This window comes from Nestor notabilis, unplaced genomic scaffold (genome assembly GCF_000696875.1).
Source record: "Nestor notabilis isolate BGI_N333 unplaced genomic scaffold, ASM69687v1 scaffold11898, whole genome shotgun sequence".
In the NCBI taxonomy this organism is placed as follows: Eukaryota; Metazoa; Chordata; class Aves; order Psittaciformes; family Psittacidae; genus Nestor; species Nestor notabilis.
Window position 1 is genome coordinate 4365 of NW_009938765.1, and position 12217 is coordinate 16581.

Genomic DNA, 12217 nt, shown 5'->3' on the forward strand with positions numbered 1-12217 from the left:
GGCATTGGGGAGAGGTAGCATCTGCTTTTTTGGTGCAAGACACCCAATTTTTCCAAGCACAAGTTCCTGTGCTTGAAGGACAGCCCTTTTGCTGCATGTTGGAGGGCTTCTTTTTGAATTCAGGTGTCATCTTGGTGCCCTTCTTGCCCAACAAAACGGGTCTCGCTTCCCAAATTTCAAGGAGACGCACAATGTAGCTTGGTAGCAACTGTCTCATAGGTCTGTATGTGTCTGTCTTGTTAGATTGCCCTGAAGTGCAAAAATACACGTTGACACTTTACTGAAATACTGATATTGTTTTCTGGTGTAACATGGACAAAGGTGAAGTGGTCAAACATCTGAGTCCAGTCTCTTTGCAAACTGAGGTAGCTGTCATTGTAACCTGTGTTGATACCTTTTGTCTTAACCACAGGATATACTTAATCCACCTTTAACCTGGTAGTGTTATGTTAATGTTAAACTTGATACAATCTAATCCATGTTGCATTTTTACCTTTCCAGAATCTGTTATAAAAGAAGCTGATGATGACAGTGATGATGATGATGAAGATGACGAAGATGATGATGATTCTGAAGTTAAAGAAGAAAATGGTGTATTAATCTTGAATGATGCAAACTTTGACACCTTTACTGCAGACAAAGACACTGTGCTGCTGGAGTTCTATGCACCATGGTGGGTTCACAGCCTGAGCTACCTCCTTAGGTGCAGGATGGGGTGCTGTCAGAGGCTTCTCTGACAGGACACAGTTCTAAAAAGTGACTTGGGCTGCAGTTTTGAAGATGATGTAGGAGTAGCTTACCTGCAGGAGAAGCACCGGACTCTGCCATAGCCCAGGGTAGGAGATGGTTCTGATAGTGTGGAGGTACCCTTTTTCCCTTGACTCTGTACCATGCGTCCCTCTTTCCCCACAGATGTGCGTCATGCTGAGGCATTCCATGCCAGGGGAAGCACAGCCCTGGTTCCATCCCTGCTCTGTGCCTGTCAGGGAGCAGAAGTGGCCCCAGTGAGCCCTAGAAAAGTCATGCAGTGTGGTCTTGCAATCTGCTATTATCCTTGTCCTGGTCCACTGAGAACTTGTGTGCTTGCTCATCTAGATGGAGGAGGCTTCCCTGGTAGGGGCATTGCTAAAAGGTTTTCCTTCTCAAGTTTAAATCTTTGCCCTTGCTAGAAAGGTGTGGTGTGAGTAAGGACATGTTTGTTGTACCAATTTAAAGAGTACCTCATACATCTGTGTAATGATGATAGTGCTGCTGGCATGCCAGGGTACACAGTACACTAGAGCATTTGGGAGCTACAATGGATTTACCTGCATATAACCAAGACAAAGAATTTAGTCCAGAATGTATCTTCTCTTTCATTCATTCTTATGGACAAAAACAATAGGGATGGTTTGTGGGGGGGAAACAAAAGTAGAATATGTTGGCAGTCAAGTTGCTGAGTTACTGTTGTAGCCAGAATCTCTTTTCCTTTGTGGCTTAGTGATATAAATACAACTTACTCATTTGTCCTTTTCTAGTCTTTGAATAGAGAGGGGAATATGATCTTGTGTGAGGTGGAGCTCCATTTTAACTAGTGCCACTCATCACAGAGAATCCCATCCCTGCTTGGCTGGAGGTACTATTTCTGCAGCTGTAGTTGTCGTGCGTGTCTGCATGAAAACTGAACATGAAGCTTAATTTATCCAAGCAAAAGGGTTTGTGGTCATCACAAACTAAACGCCTCTTCTTTTTTTCTTCTCCCCCTCCTGGCAGTTGAGAGTCTGAGGAACACAGACTATCTGCTATGCTTTTTTTAATTCATTTTCCTGGTTTCATCTTCAGCTTGTCAAGCTGTGTTCAGCTTTTTTAATGCTGGTATCCTCTGTCATGCCAGCTTTTGCAGCAGAAGCCTCTGATCTTCCCTAAGAGTTCTGCTGTGGCCAGAGAGAGAGAGCAGATGCTGTGATACTGTGGTGGGTGTGAGATTTCATTAGGTCTACTTAACTGCCAAGTCATTTTTCTCCTCGGTTCCATTTAGGGTGGTAGGTAAAGGAGATGAACCTAGATTAGGAGAAGCTGAAGTCTGAATGAGACCATACTGGGAGGGGAGCAGGGAGGAAGGAGAAATATGATACAAGGTTTGCAATGTGCCTGTGGAATAAAAATTAAGATAAAACAGTTGGGATTTGAACAAAAACAGCACATTAGCTATAGTTACTTTATATTTTCAATATAGCAAGGCAATGCATCCTGGAAATGCAGATCAGCAAAATACATCTCTCCATCTACTTGTGTCTTCCTCTGGCAGGTGCGGGCATTGCAAGCAGTTTGCTCCTGAATATGAAAAGATAGCCAAAACTCTGCAGGAAAATGACCCTCCTATTCCAGTTGCCAAAATAGATGCTACTGCAGCCACTTCACTAGCAAGTCGTTTTGATGTTAGTGGCTACCCAACCATCAAGATCCTGAAGAAAGGCCAGCCTGTTGACTATGATGGCGCTCGGACAGAAGATGGTAAGCACCAGTCCTTTGCTATTCTCTGCAAGAAAGCAAAGCAGTATATGGTCCTGCTGCTTAATGTGACTATTTTGAAGGCCTTTGACCTCAGGTTACTTTATATCTTAAGCAGAATAATATTACAAAGGCTGAAATTTTGCTTGTCTTCTCAGTTGGCTGCGTGCTGGAGGACAGTTTTGCAGGTAGTGGGTAATGCTATTACTGGTGGAAGGTTTCTAGAAATATGATTTGACTAGAAGAGAAGGTAGTCTCATGCTTGTTGAAGAGTCAGCTAATAAGCATCTGGTCTATATATTGACTGTATATAAAGCCACTTGGTTTTGGTTAAGGAATGTGTCCAGCTTCAGTCAGAGGGGAAAAACAGCCTTTTCTGTCTATCTTGAGGTAGAATTCCATGTGCTACAGTGCTGCAAGGTCCTGATCTGTGTTCTGCGTAAGTAAGATGCTCTATGGGGTGAAGAGAAGACCTCCTTGGCAATAATGAAGTAAAGCATAAAGGAGCTTGATTAAGAAAGTGTTCTTGTGTAAGCTTTGGTCCAAGACCATGCTTGCCACTTTGCTTTGAAGTTCTTGATACCAAGTCTTGCATTCAATATGCTGCTGGTATGATAATGCAAACTTGCTAATTGGGTTTTTGAACTCTATTTCAGCAATTGTGGCCAAAGTCAAGGAGGTTTCTGACCCCAATTGGACCCCTCCACCAGAAGCTACGCTGGTATTGACCCAGGATAATTTTGACGAGGTTGTGAATGATGCCGACATAATCCTGGTGGAGTTCTATGCTCCATGGTAAGCAAGAGGGCAGTCACCTCTACCTTCCTAGCACAGCTGGCCTGAGCATGCTTGGTGAACCTGGTTCCTGTTGTTATGCCTCACTTTTAAAGAGGCTTGCCTTGTGCAGGTGTGTGCAACTCTGGTGTACCTCAGCTCTAATCTGGACCTAGGGTCACAGCAGAAATCACTTGAAGGCTAGATTTGGTCTGTGTCTCAAAAAGAGGTGGTCTCCAAAACTTCCCTGAAGGTTCTCCTTGTTCACTAATTTGGGAACACATTGAAGAGATGCTGAAAACCAAAGACAGTTGGTCCTTAGTTTTAAGAATGGCCTCTAGAAATGAAACTGCTTATAGTAATGTGGGACCAGATAGAGAGGCTAGCTTCAGATTGGAGAGACAAGTCTTCCTAGACTGAAATGTCCTCTGTAGACTGAATAATCCCATTTCTACTTTCTCCATTCTATTCCACTTCAGAGGTAGAAGGTACATAAACAGGACTTGTGGTTTCTAAAATCTGCCCTCCCCTCTCCTTCCCCTAGGTGTGGGCACTGCAAAAGGCTTGCTCCAGAGTACGAGAAGGCTGCCCAGGAGCTCAGCAAGCGCACGCCTCCGATTCCCCTGGCTAAAGTCGATGCCACTGCTGAAACTGAGCTCGCAAAGAAGTTTGATGTTACTGGCTACCCAACCCTGAAAATATTCCGCAAGGGCAAAGCTTATGACTACAGTGGTCCACGGGAAAAATACGGTACTGCAGCTTCTGCTGCTGCTTATTGTCTGAGGGCTTTGACCACAAATGCTTTGATGTATCTATAGGACTTGCAGACTTGTTAACGTCATAGCAATGGTTGTTGGGGAAACCTGGAAAGCTGTTTTCTTATACCTATAGACTAGCAGTGTAAATCTGTCTCTAATCTTCATAACGTTTTATGGTGATACTATAAGCTCCTTGTAATATTTAGTTAAATACCCATGGTGAAGTGCTGGCAGTATGAGTAAATGGGTAGCCTTTATTTGCACTGGAATGCACCATAAGGACTGGCAAAGTGCTCAATATTATGTTTCAGTAAGAGGGAAGACTTTAAGACTTATATGAAACCAGCCTGAAAGAGAATATCCAGAACTGCAGCTTTAAAGACTTGGTCTGTGGTTTTGCTGATTTGGTCTTTAAGTTCTCGTGGGAGCGCTGTACAGAAAGAAAGGTGTCCACGGGAAATGTGGTATTAAGCAATGTCTCGGAGGGAATGCCTGGACCTTTCAGTTCAATAAATGTTAAGCAACTTTTTGGGGTGGGTTTGTCTCACAGGTATTGTCGACTATATGATTGAGCAGGCTGGGCCTCCATCCAAACAGATTCAGGCTGCCAAGCAAGTACAGGAATTCTTGAAGGATGGGGATGATGTCATCATCATTGGTGTCTTTAGTGGAGAGACTGACAAAACCTATCAGCTCTATCAGGAAGCAGGTAAAACATAGTGTAGAATATTAATGAAATGTCTGTTTTGTTGAGATTCTGCTCTTAGTTCAGTGGGGGGAGGTTGGAGAGCAATAAGAGGAAGGAGATTGAAGGGTTGTCTTCCACTTGTATTCTGACTGATGCCAGATTTTGAGACTATAACTGAAATATCAGCCAGTCACAGGAGATAATTCCTCTTGGTATTGTGTCCCTAAAACACATGGACTAGAGAAGAGGGAAAATTCCTGGCTGAGGAACACACCACAACATAAGGCCTTGCTAGCTTTGCTGTCTGCTATTGCCTGTTTCATATCTGACAGTTCCAGAGGCTGGGCTTTGCCAAACTTGTTTGGGCTGGGAGGACTGGAGACAGAATCATCATCCACCTCTGGATCAATTTAGCTAGACCATTCCTGGCAATGGTCTGGCAAACCCCTTTGACTGTGACACGTTGATGTTCCTGTTAATGGTATTTGCTACCACACTTGAAGTGTTCAGTCCCAGTAATCGCTCCCTGTCTGTTACATGATCAAACAACTTGCAGTCACTCTTGGTTTCTGCCAGAGCCTTCAGAGCCGTGTGGGCAATTTCCCCCTGACAACACCTGCTTCTGGGGCTGCTGTTATTTATAGTTGGTTTAGGAGCTGATTTGGTTGCTCCAGCATAGCAAGATACAGAACTATTTCCCAGGCTGCCCCAAAGCAAATAGATTGATTAGGTGACCTTGTGAGTTCCTTTTCAGCTCTACTTTCTGTTGTTTGGGGGGAAGCCAAGAGGTAGGAGACTGATAAGCAAATAGCTGTTTCACTGGGTACGTTTTGGAAGCTGTTCAAGGTTTTTGAATATGTAGAATAACTCATGCAGTAGATGGGTTGTTGAACAGCATTCAAATAGTGCTGCTTGAATTGTATGTACTTTTGCATGCTTCTCACCCCTGGATGAAAGCTGTTCTCCAGACTCTAGGCTGTTTCATGTCCCATTGAAAATGGGAAGAGAGCTTCCTTGCAGTGCAGTCTTAAGATTTCAGTCAGAGGCTGACACTTCGCTTCTTGATGACTTTTCTTCTTCCTAACCTTAATTTTCAGCTAATGGGTTAAGAGAAGATTACAAGTTCCATCACACCTTTAGCAACGAGATTGCGAAACTATTGAAAGCATCTCCAGGAAAACTGGTTGTCATGCAGCCAGAAAGATTTCAGTCAAAGCACGAGCCCAAGATGCGTGTTTTGGACCTTAAAGTGAGTACCTGATCCAAAGCTAGAACATTTGTGCGTGGATTGAAGGTTCTCTTTCTATGTATAGATAAGCAGTTAACATCATCTTGTTGGAAGCACTCCACTAGATATTTGAGGCAACCTGTTTGTCCCCAGAAGCTGTATTGCTTTGTTTGAGAAAGTGTTATGAAATGAACCCAGAGGTTATGTATTCAAATAATAATTTACCATTAAAGTTTTCAATTTAAGGGTAGGATGCTGAATTATCTTAAGTGCTCAAGGATTTGGGGAATATGGTGACAGCACAGTTTATAACATGCCCCTGTTTCTTGTTCATGCATGCATCAATATTAGTGTTCGGTACTGTGTAACAGAAATGCCACTTAAATCCATTTCTCTGAATGTTTTTTTCCCCATTTCTTTTAAGCAGGACTCCACAAATGAATCGGAGATTAAAGAGCACGTGGTAAAATATGCTTTGCCTCTAGTTGGCCATCGCAAGCCTTCCAATGATGCTAAAAGATATGCTAAACGTCCTCTGGTGGTTGTCTATTACTCTGTAGACTTCAGTTTTGACTATCGTGTTGGTAAGTTTGCTGAGATCACTGTTCCTCCGCTTCGGGAGGAAGCAAGCAGTAAGTGACCAGAAGTTATTAATCCCACCGTGTTCTGGTTTTTCAGCTACCCAGTACTGGAGAGGCAAAGTCCTGGAAGTGGCAAAAGACTTCCCTGAATACGTGTTTGCTGTTTCTGATGAGGAAGATTATTCTTCTGAAATAAAAGATTTGGGCCTGCTTGAGAGTGGGGAGGATGTCAATGTGGCCATTCTGGATGAAGGTGGCAAGAAATATGCCATGGAGCCAGAAGAGTTTGACTCTGATGTACTCAGGCAATTTGTGTTGGCATTCAAAAAAGGTACAGTTTCTAGAATAAGGTTCTCTAAGCTGTTTGCTTTTTGTCCCCTTCCAAGAGTTTCTCCTGAGGCAACGGCTACAATAAAGTCATACATGCAACAGGACAGTGCTCTGTGGCTTAAAGCCTTTGGATGATTCTTGCCTTTTTGTTTTAGGTCGTAGTTAATTTACTTTGTTGCTTGAACTATGCTGTGGCATCTAGCTGTATTCTGAAACTGAGCATGTTTTGCAAGCCTAAAGTGTTCTTGCAGCTTTGAAGTGTGAGGTGATCATCCATATGTGGGACTAGTATGCTAAATCACTGCCTAATACGTTGTGGATGGACAGTCATAAAAAGAGGGAGAAAGGTTCGAGGGAATTGTGAAACATTGTTGCCTGTATTCACAAGGTTTTTGTGCTAAAAGGTCAGCAGCCAACTAGCCTATATATCATGCGGAGGTCAGTTCATTTACTGGTGCAGTGCTTTTTCCTGGTGGGATGATGTGCTTCTGCCCTTTTTGGGGGGAGATTGTAAGGACCACTTTTACTGTATTCTAACAACAGTGTGTGTTTTGCTTTCTTCTAGGAAAACTGAAGCCTATTGTGAAATCCCAGCCAGTACCAAAAAACAACAAAGGGCCTGTGAAAGTGGTAGTGGGTAAAACTTTTGATACCATAGTCATGGATCCAAAGAATGATGTTCTCATAGAGTTCTATGCCCCGTGGTGTGGACACTGCAAGAAACTAGAACCAGTGTACACCGAGCTAGGTAAAAAATACAAGAATGAGAAAAACCTGATCATAGCCAAGATGGATGCTACTGCCAACGACGTGACGAGTGACCACTACAAAGTGGAGGGATTCCCCACTATCTACTTTGCTCCGAGGGACAAGAAGAACAACCCTATTAAATTTGAAGGCGGGGACCGAGATTTAGAACATCTGAGCAAATTTGTAGAGGAGCATGCCACAAAACTCTCCAGAGCAAAAGAAGAGCTTTAGATAAGATGAGGGTGGTGAAGAAAAATTGTTTGTACATTGTAGTTAAAAGCAAGTTACTGACAAAACTTTGAGAGAAGAATTAAGCAAGGAAGTTGTTGAGCAGTAAAGTAATTACAGTATCTTATTTTTACAAGGCAGAAGAGTTTTTCTGGACACTGAACTTCTCTGATATGAATGTCTTACCTTAGTTATGGTTTTGATCTTTGGAGAAAAATACATCCTTTATTTTTTTGTGACTATCTTGAGCTTGGTTATTTTACCCCAGTGCAGCTGTTTTTTAAGATAAAAGATAATACCAAAAAGAGAGAACCAGATCCCTCTGCCAAACAGATTTCTCTGTTTTATTTGTTGGTGTGGTTACCAGGGGTGCAGTGTTTTGAGCCAGTCTCTCTTCTGTTATGTTTCTGTATATCTATTCATGTGACTCTATCACTGTATTCATTGTTGAGGGTAAGAATGGAGGGGGTTTTTTTTAGTATGGACAAGTTATTTGGTCCTATTGAGATAAGACACAGTGACGCACTAACTAAATGTGCTTTAGACCTGTCTACTTTTGCTCTGTGCCCCTCTATAGAGAGGGTAATGCTAAAATTGCACGTTTTTCTAGTTTGTCTGTCTTATTGACCCATTTATATCTTAGTTTTCCCAAATATGTTTTGGAGTAATTGGTGTATGGCAGAAAGAACACCTAGTAGGTGGTAATATTTGGATCCTGCTATCACATCTGTATGTTATGGTCTCTTTTCCTTTTGCAGAGAGGAAAGTTTGGTAGTGATTCTTTGGGGAAGCAGACTAAGACCTTCTGATGGACTTTATGCAGGTACAAAGGATTGTCGCATCTATTCTGCACTCCACTTGGGAGTATGTGTGTTTAAAAGTGGATTTTGATCTTGAATGGCCCAGTTTAGATAGGTCCATAAACTTAAAGGCCACGTTGAGGTGGCAGGTTTATGTACTCCAGAAGCACTGTCTGCTACAGTGATGCTGTAGTGTGTGTGACTGAAGTGTTGCTGGGGCAGTTTTGATGCATGTTTCCTTTTACAGGTAGTGCTTCTCTCCTAGCAGCACTGCTTTCTGTCTTGGAAAAGACCAGTATCATCAGTCTTCCTTCAGTATTTCCTTGTCGCATTAGTTTTCAGCTTTCTGGATGGTGTGCAAATCTGAAATCACCACCCAATCTTTTTTCTTCAGGGAAAAGCAGCCTTCTGTATAGCAAGGATAAACCCATGTCCAGGAGGTGACTACTGAGGTATAGTGCAAGTACCCAAAGGGACCTGCAAGGGGGTATGTAATCCTTATCCTTCCCTAGTGCAGTTTGCAGTAGGAAATAGTCCCTTGTTGAAAGGACTGTTCCTCGCTGTTAGCCTATGCAGCCAAGCATGATTGTTGCATTATTCTTGCAGAGGTCTATGAGGCTGCATGAAGGCTTTCTCTTAGAAATGTAGCTGAAGCTAGTGAACAAAGCTCGCCAGCAGATTATGAATGAAGGGGACAGTATCAGGTCTCCACAGAATGTCAGGGTGTGCTTGAATGCTATTCAGCTCCTGTTTTTTATCAGTAAAAGCCGGGAAGTGCTAAGCAGCTATTCAGGATCAGATCTCAATTGCTGCTTTGTGATAAAGCGGTATAATCATTCACTTCAGGCCTTGGCATTGTCAATCTCTTCATATTAGAGGGCTTTTTCTCTACTGTCCTTAAATGTACAGCTATCTGTTAAGCTTAGGCAATATTTCACCTAAAAGACTCTTACCAAGTGCATTGTCTTCCCATCATTTGCCATTTCAGTTTGCAGCTTTTCTCTAGAGCCTTCAAAGGCTGTGATCCATGATAAATGTCCTGTGCAGGCAACAGGACCTGGATCAGGCTGAGCTGAGCACAAGCTGAGCACAAGCTGACATTAGTAGTGACTTTTTTCAGCTTTAGAAAGTGGACATAGCCAGGTAGCAAGTTGTGTCCTATCTGCCAGTTGAGATCAGCTCAGTTCTTCAGGTAAACACTTCAAGGCACAGACTTACTGATTCTGTTCTTAAACATTGTTCAGTTTCTATCTTGAAGCAAATACCTCACTTAATACTGCAGGGGGAACTAAACTTAGTAGTTGCAGGCTTATAAGGATTTATTCCAAAACAGATGTTGTCTAACCAACAGGAGGATATGGATAAACACAGGACATGTGGAAGGGAGGGTGAGAAGACTACAGTGAGAGCTGAAGCTCCATTCTTTTTGGGACAGTAAGTTTTAAGTATAAAAGTTTTTTGCTTCTCTTCTTGCAGCTGCTATCTTCCTAACACTGTCATTGCCAGTGCTGTGTTGTTTCTGTAGACTGCTCCCTCCCAGCAGCAGCTGACACCAGTCTGGGCTGAAAACAACCTCTGGGGCCTGCTGGGAGCCCTGCTGGCAATAAAGGCAGCAGGCCCAGGGCAGTGTCCAAGGTGTGCTTGCACAGCACTCCAGCCACCTTCCTCTTCCTTGCCTCCACAGGTGGAGGCAGCCTGGTACACAGTTACTTCTGTTTTGGAACAGCAGTGCCCAAGTCAGAGCTGAGTAAGAAAGAGGAATACATCAGCTGTAGTATTGCTAACTTTAGTTTCATGACAACTGTGACCTGCAAAGGCAGGCAGCATTATCCCGGGCAGGTTATGGCTTTAGATTGAGCGGTTGAGGGAATTGGGATCTGATCCATCCTTACACTTATGTCATCTGTCCACATTTCCTGCAGGTCCTTGGCTGTGCCACACACATTGGCAGGTAAACTTCATAACTGATGTATTTATCTTGATCACTTCCCAGCAAGATCATAGAATCATAGAACAGTTAGGGTTAGAAAGGACCTTAAGATCATCTAGTTCCAACCCATTGCCTCTCAACTTTGGACAAAGTCATGCTGGAAAGCAAGCTGCTTTCCTTAGCTCTGGTATCCTAGTCCCTGCTGTGTGCACTATCAACACTACATCAACTGTCAGTGAAACTCATGGGGAGGCTACATCCTTAGGTCTGTTATCTCTGTAGGGAGTTAAAGCACTCTACCTGAAAAGTGATATTAATGTGATTGATGCCTCTTAAGGGGAACAGGTCATACCATCTTTTTGGGATTCCTTAAATGCATTATGCATGGCTGCTTTCTCTTCCTGGTACATTAGGATGCTTTCCTAAGCATCTTAAGCTCCATTACAATATTACCTAAGTGCTGCTGATTAGCCTTGGTGTTCCCTTCTTACAGAAGAAATAAAAAGCCAAGTGCATGGAGTGCAGAAGAACAAAGGGAGCTCCCCTCACCTGCACTGAGCCACGGCTGCATGAGCATATGGATCATTCCTGATTATAGTTCTAGGCAGAAGAAAGCCTTCAGTTCGTGCTTCAGCATAGGACTGATTTGTGAGGTAATAACAGTTCCTGGGTAGGCTCCAAGGAGCCTGGCCTGGTGCAAGTATCTCCCACACATGCATCCTATAGAAAACAAATCTTTCTGTAAACTGTAGTACATCTTTAAGCAGTCAGACTTGAGAGTTCTTCACGACCAGTTCCTTTCCCTGAAGGCTCAAGGACTGACATAAGCGGCAACCCTAGCAGAGCTGGTACTCCGTGAGGAGTGAGTTTGGACTGTGTCTATGGGACATTCAAGGTGAATGTACTGACCTGGAGTCTTGATACTGCATTAAGTGTTAGCTTTCTGGGACAGGAAGAGATTGTTAACAGTAGAGGGACAGGTCTCTTTGCAATCAAGGTTATTACTTCTACTCTAATGATTGATTTTATGCTTCAGAACTCTAAATTATGGTGATGCCTGTGTATGGCCCAAGATTTGGCTGGTAGCAAGCAAGCAAGGCACTGCAGGGCTTAAACTTTGTGGAGAAGTCTCATCTGTCTTCTTGTACGTGAGGCTATGTGTTGAGGAGACAGGCTTCTGAAAAGTATGAATAAGAATATATGATACAGGTCAAAGGCTTTTCAGAAAGTAGCATTAGCTGGTCAGACTTGTGTCTTCTGTTCTGTCTCTACAAACTGTCCATGCTCCAGGAGGTTCTTTGCTCACAGTCCACATTAGAAATGGATGAGAATCGGATGACTGAGTATTGCAGACCATAAACTCAGCTCTTGATGTGGGGTATTGAGTACATTGAGTCCTATGCAAACAAGTATGTAATGCACTTCATAAAACTGGTGAAGAGCCTTGTGTGTGTTAGGCAATTTGGCTTTGGTTTGCTGTGGAAAAAGAGTTTCACAACTGAAGCAGTGCAGAGCAGGGGTCTGTGAGCAACTCCAGCCAAAGGCACTGAAATGCTGTAGCATATCTCCTCAGATGCCAGGCATTTTCAGCCAGCATTACTGCACAGCTTGAAGTATGGAGGTTTCACAGGAATCCCTGTGCCTCACTGCAGTGCATATC

The 12217-nt window shown here is 43.2% G+C and overlaps 1 protein-coding gene across 1 annotated transcript; it reads left to right on the forward strand.

Moving 5' to 3' along the window:
- Nucleotides 1-501: 501 nt before the first annotated feature.
- Nucleotides 502-8069, forward strand: PDIA4 (protein disulfide isomerase family A, member 4; the record flags this gene model as incomplete). Its single annotated transcript, XM_010019504.1, has 9 exons — nt 502-673; nt 2288-2493; nt 3147-3285; nt 3809-4014; nt 4573-4731; nt 5808-5959; nt 6363-6522; nt 6617-6850; nt 7415-8069. Coding segments are annotated over 9 exons (1844 nt in total), but the record flags the coding sequence as incomplete, so codon positions are not given.
- Between the last annotated feature and the right edge of the window lie 4148 nt (nt 8070-12217).